This window comes from Onychomys torridus, chromosome 4 (assembly GCF_903995425.1).
Source record: "Onychomys torridus chromosome 4, mOncTor1.1, whole genome shotgun sequence".
Classification (NCBI taxonomy): Eukaryota; Metazoa; Chordata; class Mammalia; order Rodentia; family Cricetidae; genus Onychomys; species Onychomys torridus.
The window spans coordinates 53,744,982-53,766,693 of NC_050446.1; the positions used below are offsets into that span (position 1 = coordinate 53,744,982).

Sequence of the window (21,712 nt, forward strand, 5' to 3'; positions counted from 1 at the left end):
CCCGCTAGGCTTAGACTATCATTAATGCGATTTGTTGGATATCCATCCAGTCATCAATTCATCAAGGGAATATCTAGATTATCCCGTTCAGTCAGCCTTCTCTGAGGGGGAAGTCAGGCATTTCCCTACCTCAATACTGAGCCTGCTTTATCTGATTGTTTGGAATTTGCAAAACTTTCTAAATCTGAAAATCACTGTCAAGTGTGTAAAGGTGTTGTTCTTTTCCAAGTGAGACTTTTTTAATTAAAAAATTTCAAATTAAAAACAAATCTAAGGGTAAGCCTTTACTTAAAAACAAAACGAAAATCCAAAGCCTGTTTCCATCTTAACCTTTCTTTTCTTTTTCTTTTTCTTTTTTTTTATGACAGGGTTTCACTATCTATGTACCTTTGGCTGGCCTGGAATTCACTACGTAGACCAGGCTGGCCTGGAACTCACAGAGATCTGACTGCTTTTACTTCCTGAATGCTGGTATTAAAGGCGTACATCTGGACATACAGCATGAAAAACATTAAGAGAAAATTTGTGCGTGTGCGTGTGCATGTGTTGTTGTTGGTGGTGGTGTGCGTGCGACACGGCCCACGTGAAGAGGTCAAAGGACAATTTACAGAAGAGGGTTCTCTCCTACCACTATGTGGGTACCGAGGATGGTACTTCAGGTCATCATGCTTCCAGAGGCAAGCACTTTACCTGGAAGCTTGCAGCCCTCGCCAGCCCTGGTTCCATACTTCTGTATCCCTCTTTCCCTTCCTTGGTTTTAGAAAGGGTCTCACGCTGTAGCCCAGGCTAGCCTTTTGTCATTTTCTCTACCAAGCTGGGATTACAGGCCCTTGCCACTGCTGCCAGCTTTTCCTAGGAGGTAACTTCCTACTTCCCCTGGGTATGATCACTGGAAGCGGGGTGGGGGGGGGGGTGGGGGTGGGGATGTGCAGCTCTTGATTTTAATTAAAAAAAAAAAAAAATCAGAAAGAGGCAAGGCGAGGTCGCCGCCCGGAGCAGGATGACCTGGGAGTTTGTGCGCAGAGGTTCCGGATGCCGGGGAGCCGGGGAGCCCGGGGTGCCAGGAACCGCCGAGCCGCCCCACGAGGGCTCGCGGCGCAGCCTCGGGCACGCGGCGCAGCCTCGGGCACGCGGCGCAGCCTCGGGCACGCGGCGCAGCCTCGGGCACGCGGCGCAGCCTCGGGCACGCGGCGCAGCCTCGGGCACGCGGCGCAGCCTCGGGCACGCGGCGCAGCCTCGGGCACGCGGCCGTCCCGGAGCCCCGCCGCCGGGGAGGGGTTTCGCGGGCCGAGCCGGCCCCTTTCATCCAGGAAGTGAAAGCGACGTCGGGGTCAATGAAAACAAACCGGGAGCCCGGGGGGAAGGAAGGCGGGCGCGCAGGAGGGCAGCGCCGGGGCTCGTGGAGCGGCGGCAGAGCGGGAGGGCGGCGGGCGCTGGGGTCGCCCCGGGGGTCGCCGCGCCCTTCCCGCTGGGGATGTCCGCGCCTCGCGGCCTCCGAGCAGCACGCGGCGCCCGCCGGCCGGGCCTCTGAGGGCCCCCGGGTCGGGGCGGAGGGCTGCGGGCCCGCGCCTCCGCAGCAGCGCGGCCGGCGCCGGGCCAGGAGGATGCGCGGCGCCGGGCTCTGAAGCATGGAGGGGGTTCTGTACAAGTGGACCAACTATCTCACAGGTACCGGGCGGGCGGCGCGGGGCCGTGGGCCACCTGGACCTCGCTCACCTCCTCTCAAGCCTCGGGACCCAGTTCCACTCTGCCCCTTGTTGGGACCCATTCCGGGCCGCTTCGACGGGGAGTTCGAGACTGCGCACCATCCCGAGGATGGGACACGCACCAGACACCTGCATGGCATCCCTTGTGCCTCAGGGACAGTCTCCCCCCACCCTAAGTGTGTCGTTACAGTCTTTGCTTTCGCATTTTGTTAATTGATGTGTTGTATGTGTGTCAAATCATTTAATTTTAAGATATGTTTTCTATATTCCTTTACATTTTCTTACCACTGGTTTGAAAGTCCACTTGTTGAGGTTGTCTGAGCTCATCAGGTGTGCTTTGGGAAGCTATTCTCAGAATGTTTTTAGGGATTGGTTTTCAAGTGAGGTTTGGGAATTCGGGTAATTGTGAGATGGGAGGAAAGCGCATTTCAACATTATGGGAATGCGGGTCTTTGTGAGGAATAATTGGAAATGCCACACAGAAGGAGCAGGCAAGTTTCACTGGTGAGGTAGGTAGAAGAAATCTGTTGGTAGAGGAATGTGATCAACCGCTGGAAACTGCCCCTGCCTGTGATATTGGAAGTCTAGCCTTTTCGTAAAAACACCTTAAATTCAAATCCTGTGATCTCTGCTATAACCAATACTTAAAGACAAGTGTGATATTCTTTCAGGACCCCAGCTGGCCAGGGCCTGGGTGGTTGGCTCTTTTATCCCAGAGATACCTTCCAACTTCTGGATCTCATGATCTCACCAAACTAGAGTAGAACTGGCACTCTAAGGGAAATGTGGGCAGTACCCAGATTCTTAGTCCCGAGGAACAGTCCTTGACTTGCTGCCCACTTATTCTGTGCCACATATTGAGCCCTGTAGTCATTCTATGATGCACTCAACTCATGTCCGCCCATCTTGTGGGAATCTGCACGTTATACCCTGTAAAGGCTAAATGCTTAGGCATATCTGGCTAGAGCCAGATTTGCCATAGCAAGCCGCTTAATATTTGTAATACACTCACTGATGGTTTCTGCTCAAACGAAAAAGCCAAAAAACCATGTAATGGACATGTTTTTACTGGAACCAGTAAGACATTAGGCAGATAGTTTTTCTAAGAGTTTTCATTTGGGCAGTTGTGAGCACAGATTGCTGGTTGAGGCATGTTCACACCGAGTTCCACAGCCTCTCTAAGCTTGGAGGTGCAAATGCTTTTGAGCACTCTGTCTTTGGAGGTAATGCCAGAGGAGTCTTTTTTGCTTGGCCCAAAGCAATGGGCAGTTACTGCCATGAGTTCTAATTGAAGGGGAAGTTTCACTTGGGATGAAATGTGTTCTTGTGGGAGGTGTCCTCCTCTCTCGGCGTGGGTGCCAGCACATGCTGGGGTTTTAGTTTTTAGGGTGCATTTTAGCTTAACTTCAACTAAGCATTGTAGAGTTGGCTGAAGTGAAGTCTTTGGTTTGGAATAATTACGTTTAAAAAATGTAAAGCTGGCTCTGCAGTGTATTTGTTTATTTTAGTATCTCTCGAGTCGGAAGGATGAGGGGCTGTTCATCCTGGCTGGTCTTTGAGGACTTCAGTGTAATGACAGTGTTAGTTCTGACTTTTCTTGGCCAGCATGTGTTTCCATAACATTTGGTAGTTTGAGAAAACTGCTTGTTAAAGTAGAAATTGAAACAGGAAATAACCTACCAATGCTTTTACTGTGCTATGAAAGCGAACCAGTTAGGGAAAGTTAGATTAAGTATTTCTCCGAGAAGGTGGGTCAAGACAATTAACAGACTTGATTAGGTGAATACACTCAACTATCTGACTTTCTCAGATCCTACAAATTCTAAATGAATCGTTTTGCTCACAGTTTGCTTTGAGGAGATGTTGCATCTTAATAATGCAATAATGCACAGTAATGCTTTTCGAAAACCAAACCTTATGTTACTGGCCTACGTGGACCTGAGATGGAAGCCTGTATTTCTACCACCTCCTCTTTATAATTTGCTACAGTGAATTAGTACTTGGAAAAATAATGTAGTCATTAATTCATTCTTTTAGTCATTGTAGACATACACTAAAAAAATACTTTCATTGTATTTCCTTGCACAGTCTCGGCCAGTGCTGTCCCCACAGCCTTTTTTTAAAAAATTTTTTACATTATTTTACATTTTTCTAGACTTTCCTGCATGAGTACTGTACTTAAATTACTTCCACCCCACCATCTCTTCCTTGTTTATTTATATTTATTTATGTGTGTCTGTGAGTGAATGCATGGGTGCACCTCAGGCTGGAGTCACAGGTGGTTGTGAGCTGCCTGATGTGGGTGCTGGGAACCGAACTTGGATCCTCTAGAAGAGCAGTGTGAGCTCTCAACGGCCTAGCAATCGCTCTAGCCTTGAGAAACACATTTTTTTTTTTTTAAAGCACCTGTTGTATGATAGGGTATCTTTATGCAGTGAGGAACAAGATAATATCCAAATACCAAAAGAACTTTCCTTCTAGTTTGGCAGCCCTCCTTAGGGAATACAATGTTTACACAAATGTATTTTCCTGGGGCCTGAAGTTTGCTTGGTTTATCCTTCTGAACAGGTGGGTGTAACATCCCTTGACTTCCTAAGCAAGGTATAGAAGGTAAAATTTAGCCTGTTTGTGCCAACTCGGTGTCTTCCTGCTGTGATAAAATTCACTGATAAAATCAACAACTTAAGAAAGAGGGGTCTATTTGGCTCAGAGTTCAAGGTTATAATTCACTCTTACTGGGAGGTCCCAGAAATAAAGGCAGCAACGTATGTTGTGTCCTAAGTCAGAAGAAAACAATGAGTCCATGCTAGTGCACAGCTCTGTCTGCATTTTGTACCATCCATTATCCCCTGACCAGGAATAATCCTGCACACACAATTAAGAAGGGTCTACATACTTCAATTAATGTAATCATAGAGCCCACTTCAGGCCCACCTGGAAGATTTTGTCAACTTGATAACAGTAACCATAACACAACATTGTTATTTCAAAAGTATTAGTGAACCCAAAGTTTTATGTCTTGTGTCAGTTTATAAGAAGGAGGTGTTCTGTCTTGGCACTGTCTGATCTGGGAAATGTGGACTGATGAATTGGTCAGCAGCCTCTGGTCACCGTGTTCTAATGGTGGCCTGTTGCCTTTAGACCACTTACACTGTAGTGTGACTTAATAGTGATGGAAAGGATAGGGACTGTCCCACTGCTTCCAGCATGGTCACTGTGTTGTCAGTTGATGACCTGCTGTCTCTTAGTACCATGCTTGATGAGATTCCAGGGAACACGAGTTTGGCTTTCAAGAGGCATGAAGAGGAAAGCCATCGTTCCTGGTTACAGACTTTGCCTTAACTGCTGAGGAAATGTCAGTGAGATGAGTGATTGAAGTTAGTAGCATTTTTGCCTTAGCGTCAGAGAAGGGAGGGAGGGTGGGTGGGGATCTGCTCTTTTTACAGGCTATCACGTCTGCATAAGAAATGGGAATTTCTCTTGCTTTCCTGTAGTTCAAGGGCATTTCCTTAAAGGCGGGGTCTTCCATCACGGGAGGAAGGCCACGTTGTATACTTGTGCCTTGGTCCACTTGTTTTGAAGAAAGAATTTTGGAGACTTATTGGGATGAAAATATTTACTCTAGGTTAACCGTCAAGAATGGTAACAGAACTGAGGCAAAACCTTTGTTTTCTGTTTTTTTTTTTTGTTTTTTTGTTGGTTTTTTTTCCATTACGAGATGAGCAGCTTTAATCTGAAATGCTCCCAAACCCAAAGGTTTGTAAGTGCTGAAGAGACTCTCACAAGTGGAACATGCCACACTTGACTTTGTTCTATAGGGCACAGTCAGAAATAAAACTATTATAAAATTACTTGTAGGTGATGTGGCATGAATTTCATGTTTAGATTGGGTCCCATTTTGGAAAAGAAATTATATTTCTCCATTATAATCTGTTCTCCTACATGAAAAGGGGCAGTTATGTGGTGCTTGGGTGGAGCTGTGGTTGGGGCTACATCTCTTGGGATGTTAAAGAGAAGGTTGTGAGTTAGAACAAAAATAGTCCTTTCTTATCTAGCCAAAGATCGCAGGACATTTTGGGCAAGTGTTGGCCATTAAACGTTTCATTGTGTGACTGTTACTGCGAGTCCAGAATTAATGTGGCGTGGCTGAAATCAGTTTTTTATGATGTAAAAATAATTGATTAACCTGTTTGGATTTCTGGTCTCCACAGGTTGGCAGCCCCGATGGTTTGTTCTAGATAACGGAATCCTGTCCTACTATGACTCACAGGATGATGTCTGCAAAGGGAGCAAAGGAAGTATAAAGATGGCGGTTTGCGAGATTAAAGGTGAGGAACCACGGGGTTCCAGAGTCTGCGTCAAATGAGGGAAATGAGTGTGTGCTGACCACCTTATTTCAAATCCTCTTTTTAAGGAATCAAGGAGAGCGTTTAACATTATTCACAGTATTAACATTATTGATATTCCCCCCTCTGTAAATGTTTCCTGCACTGAAGCTTCTCGTGCTCTTTCCTGTTGGACTTGATAGGTCATTTCTTGTAGCATCTAGATACTTTCTGTTTCACCCTGGTGGAAAGATTTCGGAAAGGTCGAAGCTGAGCTCTGTAGATGAAGCAGGCCATCCCTGTGGGGTCTTGATAAAGTGCAGAGTAGAAGTTAAAAGCTTGGCGACTTGCTGACTGCAGCTGAGCATTTGTGGGTAACACAGATGGTTTCCTTTTCTTCCAAAGGGGGAACAATAGCGTAGTAGGTCATGGTCTAATTTTCCTGGAGATATGAAAACATACATATTGTGTGTGGTTGAGGTGTGTGGATGAAGGTGGGTAGAATGAAATCAGATAAAATGATAATGAGGAGATTTCAGTTCTTAAGGGGAGCTGAAAGGGATACAGCACCAGAGGAATGAATGTTTAGTTCCCTCCAGGCCTTTCTCATGTCCAGTCACAGCTTGAGTTCTTCACAGCTTGAGTTCTTCCGTCCTGCATGAGGGCTTGCTCAAAGTCACCAAATACCCAGAGGCATCCTGTTGTCCTGTCTATTTGCTTATTTGAGATTAATGCAGTGAGCTACATTTTCCAGGGCTAGAATCTACTTTGGCGTGATTTTGTGGTAATTCTAAGTAAGATAAGCCAAGGAGGGAAGTAAGTTTTCTCCTTCCCTCTGTCCCTCCCTCCCTCCCTTCCTCCATCCCTCTATTCCTCCCTCCTTCCCTCCTTTTTTCCCTCCTTCCCTCCTTTCCTTCCTTCCTTCTCTTCTCCTCTTCTTTTTTTCTCCTGCTTTGGGTTCATATTCTTTAGCTACAGTTCTGTTCCTTTATCTTTAGCTCAGACTCACTAGTAATACAATCTTCCCCCTCCTCTTTCTTCCTCCTCCATCTCCTTTATCTCCTTTTCCTCCTTTCCTTCCTCATCTTCATCCTTTTTGGAGACAAAGTCTCTGTGTGTAGCCTAGGCTGGCCTGGAGAGCTTAGAAGAAAGTTTGAGATAGCCTAGTTTTTGTAGTGAGTTCCAGGCCAGCCTCAGCTACATAGTAAGACCTAGTCACAGGCAGACAGATTAATAAGCAAGTAAGTGCCAAACAAATGAAAACTAAAGATCTACTATAATCCACCTCCCTGTATTGAACTTGGAATTTAATTTCTCTGAGGAATGCTTTGTATTTGGGTTTAGTGATCATGTTGGTATGGCCCCCATCTACCTGACCTTCTCCCGGAAGTGATATTTTGGAAACATCATTTTTAACTGTCTTTGCTCAGATGGCAGTGTTGAAATTCTAGTGTGAGTAAAAATGGGATGTCTGTTTTACTGTCATATGCTGGCATTGCTTTGGTAACATTGCCGCCTTGGGTGTTAGGGAGATGTAGTTTCCACAGTGCTCCTGGGGCTTCTCAGAGAGTGGCCCTCATTGTGTTGTGTGTCTTGGTTTAAGTCTGTGATGCCTCTAACACTACATGGTGTGACCCCTCCAAATGCTTTGAGTCTATAACTGTATTTCTTCTCTGTGTCATCACAGTCCACTCAGCAGACAACACAAGAATGGAATTAATCATTCCAGGAGAGCAGCATTTCTATATGAAGGCAGTAAATGCCGCCGAGAGACAGAGGTGGCTGGTGGCCCTGGGGAGCTCCAAAGCGTGTCTGACCGACACTAGGACTGCAAAAGAGAAAGGTGATTTTTACAGGTTTCTTGTACTAACGGCTTTCTAGGCATAAATGAGCCTGTCTACTCTCAGTAAGTAACCAGAAGGAAGTTAGTAATTTAAAAGACTTACATCAGTAGATCTCCATAGTAAGAACTTCGTAAACAACGTGAAGGTCTAAGTTTAGGACCTGAGTTCAGCACCCAGAGCTCATGTCAAGAGCCAGTCATGGTAGCACATGCTTATAATCCCAGCCCTGATGAGCTGGAGACCAGAGGATCCCTGGGACTCACTGGCCAGCCAGCCTAGCTTAATTTTGGAGCTCCGGGTCAGTGAGAGGCCCCATTTTAAAAACGGAGACACTCTTCCAGAGGCTGACTCTTGAGCTTGTTCATTGCACACATTGTATGCATAGAAAGAATTTTTAAAAATTAAAAACAATATTAAGTTAGTTTAGTGAAAACTACTGAATTATAGGTGATAGAAAATGCAGGAATTTATAATGTTATTCAGCTACATTTAAGAAATTATTGATAAAGTGTGGCTAAGATTAGGATGAGAAGTAGCCAAAAGATAGGCTCAATCCAAATTTCTAGAGATACCTGAATAAATAAACAGACTTGGTGCCTATACAGTGGGATATTATTCGTCCTTAAGAGGGAAGGGAATTCCGGCACATGCTACAACATGATAACTTTAAAGACATGTCTTAGAGAAATAAGCCTGTCGTAAGAAGAGAGGCATTGATTGCGCTCATTTCACATAGTAAGGATAGTGAGATTTCTATAGACAGAAGGGAATGGACCCACGTGGTGATGCACGCTCGTTAGGATTCTGAGGCAGGAGGAGTTTGAGTTTGAAGCTAGTTATGGCCACATAATGAGACTGTCTAAATAGGTAAATAAAGCAGAAAGAAAGAAGAGAGTAGAGTAGAAAAAGAAAGTAAAATATTGGTGTTAGTGCCTGCATGGAGGAGGAATAGGTTAGTGTTTAGTGGGTCCAGAGTTTCTGTTGGGAAAAATAAAAATGTGTCCAGGTGGACAATGGTCATTATTGCACAGCATTGGAATGTTCTTAATGTCACTGAACTGTACACTTAAAAGGCTAAACTAGTGCTATGTATAACACACACACACACACACACACACACACACACACACACACACACACTTTTAATGGAACAGGGGCTGGAGAGGTGGCTCAGTGAATGAAATGCTTCAGAGCTGGGGTTTGGACCCCAGAATCCACATAAAAGCTGATGGGTGTGGCTGCCTGCTGTGGATGCAGGAGACTGCAGTGGTAAGCTAGCTAGACTGGCTGCATGGGATGCTCCAGGTTGAGTGAGAGACCTTGCTTCTGTTAATAAAAGAGCAGTCAAGGAGAGGCATCTGATGACAACCTCTGGCCTTGACATCTGTGCACCTGTGTGTGCATGCTCCCACACACATGCACAGCACCCCCTCTCCCTCCAAAAAGAGGAACGCACGGAAGTTTGGTGTAGGTCAGTGCAGCGAGCGCCCCTGGCCTGGCTCAGTGTCTTCTGAAAGAGCAGCATTTGCTACGTGGCCGCTGTTTTCCCTCCTCTGCAGCTTTTATGTCTACTTTAAAAGACAATGGCCGGTGAACAGCTGAGGTGCTGGCTGGATGCATAGTTTGTCCAGAGCCACTAAGGAGAAGAAAGTGAGCGCTGCATTAAAAATTCCAAGAACAGTTAAATGTGAAAATGGGACCCAAAGGAAGAAAATTAATAGATGTTTCTGTGGAGTAGCTTTTCTTACCCAAAAGCCAACAACTTCTGTATGCTAAAACATACAAAGAAGAAAACTATATTTGTGTTATGTAGGTAGATGAAATACTGTCTTTAATATATTAAAACTTTAACATCAATTTATATATTAAAAGTAAAACTAATATCAGAGCTGGAGAAAAATGTGTATAAGAAAAAGACAAAAGCTAGTGCACAAAAGTAGAAATGCAGGGTTCAAGCCGGGCGGGGGTGGCGCACGCCTTTAATCCCAGCAATTTGGGAGGCAGAGCCAGGTGGATCTCTGTGAGTTCGAGGCCAGCCTGGGCTACCAAGTGAGTCCCAGGAAAGGCGCAAAGCTACACAGGGAAACCCTGTCTCGAAAAACTAAAACAAAACAAAACAAAACAAAACAAAACAAAACAAAACAACCCAAAAACAGAAATGCAGGTTTCACAGGGAAGAAAATGAGTAATAGAGTGGAAATGCTGTGTATTAAAACGCCAGTGACCAGGCTAGCAGGGTGTCTCAGTGGGTAGAGATGCTCACGCACAGGCCTGGTGACCTGAGTGATGTCCCTGCGTCTCACAAGGTGGCAGAAGAAGCAGCAGCTCCTGAGAGAAGTCTCCTGCCCTCTTCACGTGTGTCCTGACATGTGCTTGTGTGTGTGCCTCTCTTCTCTCTCTCTCTCTCTCTCTCTCTCTCTCTCTCTCTCACACACACACACACACACACACACACACACACACACACACACACGCATGCTCATTCTCTCTCCCTCCCCTCCCCATCCTAAACAACATAAAATTAAGTAAATAACAATCATCACTTATCTATAGAAGTCAGCCTGTGTAAACATAGTAGACGTGTGACTATCAGTTGTCTCTCCTGAATTATGTAAAGAGGAAGAAGTATTTCTTAGGGCCTTATGATTCCATTTCAAAGATTTCTCATCCCAAGCTGTAACACAATTTGTGTTTGTTGCATGTGTGCATGCGTGCGTGTTGTGTGTGGAAAAGTGGACATGTGGAGGCCAGAGGCTTATCTTGGAAGTACTCCTTGGCTGTTCTCCACCTTATTTTCTAATGGGGTCTTCAGCTGAACCTGGAGCTCAACAATAGGGGTACACTAGCTGGCCAGCGAGCCCCAAGGGTCCTGCTGCCTTTACCTTCCCAGGGCTAGGGTTACAGACCACCACTGGGTCCAACGTGTGTATGTGGGTTTTAAAGATCCAGCTTAGGCCCTCAGGTTTATGCATCAAACATATTGTCTACTGAGCCATTTCCTTCCTTAGCTTCTGTTGTCTGCTTTTAAAACGGTTGTTTTATTGTAACACCAAAGAATATGAAAATGATCTAATTGGATATTTATATGTGTTTCTTTTAGAAATAAGTGAGACCAGTGAATCTCTGAAAACCAAAATGTCTGAACTTCGCCTCTACTGTGACCTCCTAATGCAGCAGGTTCATACAATCCAGGAATTTGTTCACCACGACGAGAGTCGTTCATCTCCCAGTGTAGAGGTACTGCATGCAAAGGGGTCTTGTTTGCATGGGGTTAGACTGCACTATGTACCGCCCTGGGGCATCCTTCGCCACTCTGTAGGCTGATGGAAACGCCATCCCAGAGTTCCATGCAGTTGTTCAGAGCTTCCTGCTGTAGCCTCCACTGGGCTCTCTGAAATCTGTCTCTGTGCTAGAGGCAAGCATCCAAGCAGCTCGAGTCTCCAGGGAGTCAGGGCTCGTCTCTGCAGCCACTCAGTAGTTTGGAGATGAGGCTTAGGAAGAAGTGTTCTGGCCTTTGTTCTCTGGACCAGTTGCATGAGTACAATAGATAACTTCTGGTTTGTTTTTTCTTTTAGTGACAAGGTCTTAGCTTCAATTAATTTTTTCACTTGATTCTCAGGATGTGCCTGATTTCATGGTTGAGTATGAGTCTGCTCAGTCTTTACTTGTGGTTTTCCAGAACATGAATGAAGCCTCTTCCTTGCTTAGTGCCACCTGTAACACATTCATCACAACGCTTGAGGAATGTGTGAAGATAGCAAATGCCAAGTTTAAACCTGAGATGTTTCAACTCTCTCATCCGGATCCCTTGGTTTCTCCTGTGTCGCCTTCTCCTGTTCAGATGGTTGGAACTTCTTGTTTTTCTTCTAGGAATATAAATATATTTACATTAAATTAAAATGAATTTTTTTGAGGTGTGAGTGTGTTGTTTGTGTGTGTTTGTGTGTTATGTGTGTGGTGTGTGTGTGCGTGTGCTTGTGCATGTAGATTGGAGTTCATTGTCAGGTATATTCTGTTGCTCTTTCTATCTTATTTTTTGAGACAGTGTCTCACTGAACCTGGAGCTCATCAGTAGTCTAGACTGGTGAGCTCCGGGCATCAATTTCCTTCCCTGTGTGTGGTTACAGGTGCACACCACCATGCCTGTCTCCTTGCCTGTGTATAGTTGCAATGCACACCACCATGCCCTCTCCTTCCCTGTGTATGGTTACAGATGCACACTACCATGCCTGCCTCCTTCCCTGTGTATAGTTGCAGAATGCTGATGATCTGAACTCAAATCTTTAGAGGCAGGCACTTTACCAACAAGCCACAGTCTCAACCTCTCTTCTTTTTCTTTTCTTTGTACAAGTGGAAATGGGAAGTGGGGAGGGTGTAGTCCACAGATTGGTTTTGTCTGCTCTGGTAATGGGTCCTCTCAGCTGCTGAGCTCAGCACATGCAGTAATGCCTTGGTCTCTCCACTCTGAAGGGCCTGAGAATGGCCTGCCCTGCCTGTGGGTCCAGACGGCGTTATATATAGTGCGGTCTGTGTTTCAGGAGAGGCACACCTGTGTGCTTGATAAAAGCAGCTTTGTAATAGAGTGATATTTGACTCTTGAGGGGTACTGTGAAGCAAAGCTTGAAATGTCCAGTGGGAACTGTTCTGCAGTCAGCATTGCATTTGAATTCTGAGTAGGCAAGTTACTTAACTGCTCTGCTTCTTCATCTGTGGAATGTCTCCATTGTCAGGAGGTCATTGTGAAGGATCTGAGCCATTTCATGGGAGGTGCGTAATGTTAGTGTCTTGTTTACTCTGCCCACCAAGACCTCTTTGCTGGAGGTGGCGAACTCCTGGTGCTTCCCCTGCTATTAAGTCTGCCTGGCATGCCGTGAGGAGCCTCTCGTGAGAGAAGGGTTACAAGCATGGCGTTGTTTTCCTTGAAGTATGCTCAGGAGCCTGTTGGTAGGAGGAGGCACGCACCTGGCTGTTTTCACCATTCCTGGATGAGCCTGGTGAGAAGAGGGCCCAGCTCACTCCTGTGTTCTCCCACCCACCCCAGCCAGTTCAGTTGTGCAGAGGGAGTAAGAGCATGGCCTACAGTTATTTAAGACTTGTCTTCATCGATGAACATTGGACTAATAGTGTCCATAAAGTAAGCAGTTTGGTCAGATGAACTAGGGAAATTTCCATTGATTTAGTGAAGGAGGTTTTTCTGTCTCAATCTGTCTAGCAAGGATCCTTTGCTAGGATTTCTCAGCACCTCTTTCATGCTGAGCATATCGTAGGGGCCAGAAGTAGGGTGTCAGATCCCCCTGGGAACTGGGTTGCAGGTGGTTGTGAGCTACTTGGTGTGGGTCCTGTCTGAGCAGCATTCACACAAGCTGCTGAATGCTGAGCCGTCTCCCCAGTCCCTCGAAGCGTGAACAGTTCTAAGGGAAGTTACTGTGAAGGAGCATGTTAGTGTCGAGCTGCATCTTCATACCATCCTGTAGCCTTTGGACTAGAAATACCTCTTGTCACTTCAGCTGGACTCTCGTTGCACATTCAGAAGGCATTTACGTATGTAAAGCATGCGAAAGCTTTCGTATAGACAGCGTCTCTGTCACCTCATTAAGCTGAAATAACCCTTTTCCTTGGGCTGCCCTCTAGTTTTTGGTGGACAAGTTGGATCTTCTAAATTATGTTTTGTGTTCACCATATTTATTAGACATTCTGCTTTCTCCTTTTAACATGTCTTTTCTACTTTTATAGTTCCAAGGCTCCGTCTGGCCTGTGTATGGTGGGCAAACGCTCCCTGAGCTTACATCCTCAGCCTGTTGGTTGCTTAAATAAATGCTTTAGAAACCTATTTGAGGTTTAGGGTTTTTCTGAGTTCTTTAGAGCCGAGACTTGCTACTATTGCCCTCCATGAAAGCTGCACCCACAGGAAGCTGCCTGAGTAGGAATGGCGGAGAGAAGCTGTATCCCACGTTCTGATCATGCTCTTTAGAACATGGAGAAAAGAACATTTGTTAAGAGTATTCTCTGGTTTGCTAGATACTCCTTTTTCTTATTAAAAATGACTTAGATTAGTTATGTAGATGTACTATTCTTTATGCTTTAACATATCATAGAACACACACATAAATAATTAGAAGTTTAGTATTTTTTCGCTATGTGTTGAGAAATTTTCAGTCAGTTGTTACTGGAGAGAGTTTGACGTTGTGTTTAGGTTGTTACTTGAGTCTGTAAGAGATAAATGGCTTGTCCAGGCATCTGTTTCTCTGAATCAATTTGTGTCAGTTATGATAATAAATTGGAGGTGCATTATTTGATTAAACATTGAGCCAAGGTCTTGTCTTCTCTTCTTCATTTCTAGATGAAGCGTTCCGCCAGCCACCCTGGTTCCTGCAGTTCAGAGAGGTAGACTCACCATTCCTTCTGACTAAATTCTGTCTGGACAGTGCTTCCTCGGGGGAGTTCTCCAGGCCCACGCCAGCCATTGTGGATGGCAGCTCTGTGGAGTAGGCCTGGTTTGGATTGGGTCCTCACAACAGCTTTCTGGGTATTGCTTAGTTCGTGTGCCGGGGGCTGAGTTCACAAAGGGCCAGGAAAGGAAACTTACGTGTGCGGATTAACACAAAGCTGGTGCTGTGCCTGCTGTTGTGGCTTCTTTGGGTTTTGAAATATATCCAGAAATTCGTCTGCAAATATGAGCCAGTGAGAAGGCTCAGTGGGCAAATGTACTTGCCACCAAGCGATACATTTTGCTTAAAAAAAAATATTAATGAACTATATCAAGTGGCTAGAGAGCAATTTGTATTTGAGTGTTCACAACTGAGGACATTTTTTATCTCAGCTCTTTATAGTACCATGTGGTCATGCCAGGCTGTCACTGAGAAAGAGCTCACTGAAAGAGAGGAAGCCATAATCATATCAACACTGTAAAGAATTCCCCTTCCAGTGGGCCCTGCCAGTGTCTGAGCTGTTCACACCCTGTACGTCACTAGGCGTATTCTTCTCGGTGACTAGGCTTGTCCTTTTGTTCTTTGGAAAGTGGCGAAATTAATTTTCTTCAGCATCTCTCTCTATGCTGACTATTAAGTACCGAGCCTTTTCCTCTGGTAATTACCTAATCCTTGTTGAATTGATCTGCTCAGAGGAAAGCAGTAATTTATAGAGACCCAGCTCTGTCAGGGTCTGAAGCATTTCACCAGCTGAACTTTACAGAGCAGTGGAAGCCAAGTCATTTGGCAGCAAACATTCATTTTGGTGATAGAAAGGCAAGGTTTCTGAGCTGTATTTTATCCTTTGTTCCTTGGACAGTAGGTTATAAAAAGGCTCTCTTTGATGTGTGCAGTGATGTTGCACCATCATAAAATAGAAGCTGAGGTGCTGTTAGGTGGTAGTGATCTGCCTCTGGGTTTGCATGTCTAGACTGGAAGGTGTAGGAGCCAGTACTCTTTTTTTGGTTTGTTTGTGTAGTTTTGGTGTCTGTCCTGGATCTCACTCTGTAGCCCAGGCTGGCCTCGAACTCACAGAGCTTCGCCTGGCTCTGCCTCCCGAGTGCTGGGATTAAAGGCGTGCGCCACCACTGCCCGGCTGGGGCCAGTACTCTTAACTGCTGAGCTATCTCTCCAGCTCCTAGACTGATTTTTAAAAACACTTGTTTTGGTGACAGGGCCTTATGTTTCACAGGCTGGCCTCAAAACGGGACCGAGTCCAGCATGCCTCATCCTAATCCTTTTGCCTTGATCCCCTCAGTGCATGGAGTAAGGTTAATGCAGTGCTGGGGTTTAGACTCAGGGCTCTGTGCATGCTACATAAACACCCTGCCCACTAAGCTACATAGCCATGAGAATTGGTTTTTTCTAGCCACCATTTCACCATTTTTACCTTCGGTCTCTGCTGTCAGTGAGTTTACATCTGGACATTTCTAAACTCTTGGCATCCCCCTTCAGTCTGCTCTATCATCAGTTAAAGGTTGACATTAGACATGGGCACTTGTGTAGCCTGTGACAATTCTCAGATATTTGCAAACAACTTCTGTCAACCGCCTCACTGGCCGCTCGTCCCAGAAGCGTGTCTTTGGACTCTTTTCTCATTTAGAACATGGCCTCTAAGTTGCTGGCTATTCCAGGCAGACCCAGTTGCCTGCACACTTCCCTTCTGAATGAGTAGCATGTTGCTAACTAACGTAAGAGATTAAGCTTCAGAAGAGTTTCTCACTTGGTTTTTCGAGACAGGATTTCTCTGTGTAGTCTGGACTGTTGTGGAATTCGCTATGTAGACCAGGCTGGTCTCAAACTCACAGAGATCCTCCTGCCTCTGCCTACAGAGTGCTGGGATTGTAGGTGAGCACCACCATGCTTGGCCTTAAAGAGAAGCCATTTAAAATCGCAGTGAAGAAAGGGTCTTTTCATTGTTCAATGACCACAGCTTAACGCTTTTTATCTAACGTGCAGGAGCAGCTGCTCCATCAAAGAAGCGGCCTCCGCCCTTCACCGACCTCAGCGACGCCATAGAACCTACTCGGACACAGACTCCTGTAATGACGTGCCCCCTGAAGACCCAGAGAGTGAGTTCCACAGTTTCTGTCTCTTTGGCCACTTCAGCACAACTGCCCCAGGTTCTTGTAGTTTCTGGGACTGAAATACACTGTCACTGGAACACTAGACTTTGCTCTTCGGTGAATTCCCCAGAGAGAAGTGAACCCCCACAGCCCACATCTGCTCATACATTCTCTCCCCAACAGCTTTGTTACTCTGTTAAGAGGTGTTGGAGATCGTTGGTAGATACTTTATCTTGGAGACATTTTTATTGACTATGTCTTTATTACCACTAGTTTCCATTTTAAAGTATTACAGAAAAATCATTACTTGTAGGTAGAATTCTAGAGGAAATAAAGGTCAAAAATCAGGAAAATCAGCTATGCTAAATTATTTATCTGCCTTAAAATGGCTAAAGAAAGTAATCTTGTATGGTTTTGACAACACTGATCCCTGTACCTCTCTCCCTTGTTTCAGAGGCAGCAGACTGTCATTTCAGGAAGAGTCTAGGGATTGCTGTTAAAATTTGTGCTTTTCTCTAAGGAGCAAGGTCTTTCATAGTAGGTCAGGGTGTAACTCATTTGATTGCAAGGACCGTGGTTTCCAGGGAACACAGATGTCATCTTATGCTGACATCTCAGTGGATAGACTGTCACCTGTTAGAGTCCTTACCTCCCATGGAGCATGTGGGAGAGTTCACTGGAATGTGGATCTGATTTCCCTGCAGAAATGACCCAACACATGGTAGTTAGTGTCTCCAGACAGCCAGGTCATAGAGTGAGATGAGCCAGCAGTGGGGCCTTTGTGGTTTGAATGGGTGAAAAAGCAGTAGCCTTTCCTTACTGAGACTCTTAGGCAGGCTCCGTTGGAGGAGGATGTGGTCTTGCTGCCAATGCAACTGATTCCAGACACAACTGTTGGCCACTTTCAAATACATTTTTAAAAATTTACTTTTTCTTCTTTTAATATATTTGCATGTGAAGCATATGAGGTTTTACGTGTGTGAGTCGGGGCAGGGCAAGGTTGAATTGGTAATCTTACATTGATCTTTGATTGCTTCCTTTTTTGGGGGAAGGGGCATGTTTTGAGACAGGGTTTCTCTGTGTAGCCCTGGCTGTCTTGAACTTGCTCAGTAGACCAGGCTGGCCTCTAATTCAGAGATTGCCCCTGCCTCTGCCTCCCTGCTGGGATTAAAGAAGTGTGCCTTTCTTTCTTGATTTTGAGGCAGGGCCTCTAATCAAACCCAGAGCTAACAAATATGGCTAATCTCAGTAGCTGGCTGGTTCTTCTTGCTTAGGAAACAAGCAGTTTACCTGCAAGCCATCTCCTTAGCCTATGTTTGTTTTCTGTATCACTCTGGCTGGCTTGGAACCTGTTCGTTCTGTAGACTACACTAACCTTGAACTTTTGGTGATCCTCCTCCTACCTCCCCAGTGTTGAGGTTACAGGCATGCATTACCACATCTGACTTATTTTCAGGTATTTAGGCAAAGACATTCACTAACTTAGTTGTTAGGATTGTTTCAAACATGTCACACATACATTCACACATTTATACATATGTCTCAGTTTACCATAAAGTCTCTGAATTGGCAAGGTGAAAAGTATCATCTTTACACTTCTTTCTGTTTAATGGTTTAGTTAACAAATCAGAGAATTAGTGTATTTTATATATTAGTGTATTATATTAGCATATTAGTATTAGGTATATTGCAATCATCTGTTGACAAATTTTTTTGAGACAGTATTGTGTAGCCCAGGTTGGTCTTGAACTTTGTGCATTGGAGGCTGAATTCCTGATCTTCCTGCTTCTACCTCCTGACTGCCGGGATCACAGGCAGTCACACCATGCCTGATTTATTCTGTGATGGGGCTTGAACCCAGGGCCTCCTGAGTGTTGTCTGCCACTGAGCTCCCACTCTGGTCCAGCCAAAACTTGTTACATGACAATACTCTTCTTGTAAGGTGCTTTTGGTTTTGAAAATTTGCTTTTGAAGATCAGAAAAATAAAACAATACCAGATGTGGTGGCTCTTGGGAGGCAGATTGTTGTAAGTTTGAGGTCGGTTGGGTGTGTATCCTGAGTTCTAGGCCACTCTGGGCTATATACTGAGATGTTGTCTCAAAGCACGAAGGCTATGAAAGAAAGAAAGTAAATACATACATACATACATACATACATACATACATACATACATACATACATACATACAAACAATAAAAGAAAACCAAAGGGCAGGGGAGCCTTGGTAAATTCAAGCAGCCTGTGGAAGTGTAACTACTCTGGAATGGCATGCTACTAGGCTCTGTTCCCCTCAACTTCACTGGCAGCTATGAGCCATGTGGAAAGGGGAACGTCCGACATAAGAAGTCTTGCTAGCTTTGCTCAGAAAGGCTCCGTTCTGTGACTAAAGTGTGATCTTGGAAAAATCATGTAACGTTTTTGGGTCTTTGTTTATAGGAAGTTACTAACAGCATAAGACCATGAGGCTGAAAAAGCAGTAGCTAGGTTAGATTCATTTCAACAGGTCGATGGCATGTAATGTGCCAACCTTGCTTCTGGCAAGAACAAAAGGTTATTAGGAAACTGGTAGAATTTTGTTTCTCTGAACAGACCTGAGATGTTCTTTCACATCTGGAGTCAGCCTGGAGTCAGCATTGCTTAGATGTTTAATTTGCCGATCACTTTTCACAGGACCTCTTCACTGTTCAGGAAACACACTTAATGGAGATTTGGCCTCAGCAACCATTCCTGAAGAAAGCAGACTCATGGCCAAGACACAATCTGAAGCTGAAGAACCTCTTCCACCTTTCTCTTGAGGAAACGGACCCATCCAGCCTCCTCTGAGTGTTGCTATGCAAAAGCTGCTGTATTAAACTCGTTCTGGGGTAGCTTCCCCTCCTTAGGATTTCTCTGCACTTTATAGAATATTGTAAACAAACAACCCACATACTTTTGAAGTGTATTTTATCTTTCTATAGTTTACTTGCAAGAGTATTTTCCTAATGACTTCACAGTATGAATGTGCATCTTTTTTTTTTTTTTTAAACAAATGATGGTGTAACATTTTGACATCCATAAGGACAAATGTAGATATTTTTCTAAAAAACTGTGAGGGACTGACAGCTTGGTCAGTGTGTATTGTAGTATATAAACATGAAATCTCGCCAGGTTTGTTTGACAGAAATGTGATAGATGTAACTTGTGCCATGGACCAAAAGGTCACGTCACCCCAGCTTCAAATTAATTACCATAGCAGCTTGATGGTGATTGGATCACATTCCTTTAAGCAAGAGAGGAAACACTTCATATTCTAAAGGTCTTTAGCCCAAATGCCATGACATATTGAACATTTAAAAAAGGAATCAGACTCTGCTGTCCTTCATTTGTGAAGTTGACACTACTGATTTGTCAGTATCAAACATCAGGTCACAGTGTTTAATTCTTATTTATTTATTTTCTTACTGCATCAGAAGATGATTATGTCCTAACTTTTATGATCTCCCCAACTTAAAATGTATATGCATTGTTGTTATTGACATTGTTCTAAGAGAGGCAGATGTCTCAGTGATCTTGTTCACTTACACCAGAGAAATAAATGGCTTTCAATGGAAGAGGATTTTAGTGCTTTCTTTCAAAAGTAGGCATTAAGCTGCTCTTGTAAGATTTGCTGTATGATTTGCAGCTCTTTGGCATACCTAGAGACATTTTTAATTTACAAGTATTTATACAAAAGAAGCAATGCTGTCAAGATGACTGCTCTATATCACTTGAGAACGGCATTATTTAATTAAAGAACAATTTGCATTTTTTGGTGGTGCCTGTCATCTATTATCAGTGTTTGCCCTGTAGATTGTTGTTCTTTTAAGTCACTTTGGGGTGATGGTCTTATCCCAGAGTTTGAATGAGCAGCACTTTAACAAAAATTGGCTTCATGTTTTTAAGTTAGTCATATTTAATAAGTATGTGGTTTTTACATTCAGATTCATCATCTAATACATTGTATCTTTTACATTCATTGATATTCTGTCTAGTCTTTAGTAAATGCCTTTAGTGTTCTTTATTGGTTTTTATTTTGTTTCAGTGTTCAGGCCTAAGGTGAACATATATCAATCATATATTTAGCTTATATATCCTATTAGTTTAGATGGTAGCCACATATTTTATATTTATTAAAATAAGTCTGTACTTTTCCCTGAGTTTAAAATGTTTATATGCATTAGTATGTATTTCATTTAACTGCTTCTGAAAGTGCCCGTCATTTAAAATAGCAAATGAGTCATTAGAGCATTCTCTCTCTGCTCAGTGGAGTCAGCCCCCTCATAACTTGTATTTTATATATTCAATTTGGAAAAATTCGGTGATGTAGTAAGTTTTCATGCTGATTGGGCAGTCAGTCTTTTTTCTTTTAAACCATAGGAACTTGCAGACTGTGGTCTACTGATAGTTTTTCTGGAGGTGTTTCCCCATTATGGCACCAGGTTTATAATGAAAGTACTATAATAAGCTTTTGAAATTGTAGAAAAATAGGAAATTCCATTTTCTGTCGCTTTACCCAAGTAGACAAGTTTGTGAATGATTCCTTTGTAAACATTTTAAAAATAGAATGTTTTTAGTTTGCATTCTGCCCCCTCTGCATATACACACTTGAAGCAGGAGCTTTGGTAGGTACACCATTTCCCTGAAAACATGACCTTGGAGTCCTTTGTCTTGGCCCCACACACTTGTGGAATGAGTTTTTTGAGGGCATATATCTTGATTTATATGTAGATGTTGATTTTTTTATTTTTAATTTTTTTGCTTTTTGAGACAGGGTTTCTCTGTGTAGTTTTGGTGCTTGTTCTGGATCTAGCTCTGTAGACCAGGCTGGCCTCGAACTCACAGAGATCTGCCTGGCTCTGCCTCACAGAGTGCTGGGAATAAAGGCGTGCCGGCGGCACCCGACTTGAATTTTTATTTTCTTTGAAGTTTTTATTGTGTTGTTCAGACACAACCTTAGCTCCTAGGCTCCAGGGTTTCCTCTGCCTCAGTGTCTAGGTTATCTGGGACTATGGTTATCTGCCCCTGGCTGCTGTCAAGGTTTTAATCCATGAAGGAAGTAAATTATGAAGCTTAAGGGAATCTTGCATTTTGAGGATGAATTGTGCCTGACTTTTCTGGATTTTAAGAAACTAATGAGTCAAGAACTACTCTGTAAGAACTTTGGCTTATTGGCCATGGATTGTCTTTTGCTTAGGTCTAGGGCATGGATATTGAGATACTTGGAGACTCTTGACTTCTAAGCAAAAAAGTCCTTGCTTTTCATTTCTGGTGCCCGTTCCCTCTGT

At 44.0% G+C, this 21,712-nt stretch overlaps 1 protein-coding gene across 1 annotated transcript; it reads left to right on the top strand.

Moving 5' to 3' along the window:
* Positions 1-1,353: 1,353 nt before the first annotated feature.
* On the top strand, positions 1,354-20,197 carry Plekha3 (pleckstrin homology domain containing A3). The gene is made up of 8 exons (XM_036185527.1): positions 1,354-1,668; positions 5,918-6,034; positions 7,719-7,874; positions 10,976-11,112; positions 11,555-11,719; positions 14,216-14,259; positions 16,302-16,414; positions 19,080-20,197. Exons 1-8 carry the CDS (start codon positions 1,629-1,631, stop codon positions 19,202-19,204), a joined length of 897 nt encoding a protein of 298 aa, XP_036041420.1. The 5' UTR covers positions 1,354-1,628; the 3' UTR covers positions 19,205-20,197.
* Positions 20,198-21,712: the final 1,515 nt, after the last annotated feature.

What these genes read in the sequence shown, in the direction of transcription:
- Plekha3 (XM_036185527.1), top strand. Translation starts at nt 1,629, where the DNA reads ATGGAGGGGGTTCTGTACAAGTGGACCAACTATCTCACAG. An exon ending in GTGGACCAACTATCTCACAG is followed by an intron (nt 1,669 to 5,917) that starts GTACCGGGCGGG and finishes TGGTCTCCACAG; the next exon opens with GTTGGCAGCCCCGATGGTTT. An exon ending in GGCGGTTTGCGAGATTAAAG is followed by an intron (nt 6,035 to 7,718) that starts GTGAGGAACCAC and finishes GTGTCATCACAG; the next exon opens with TCCACTCAGCAGACAACACA.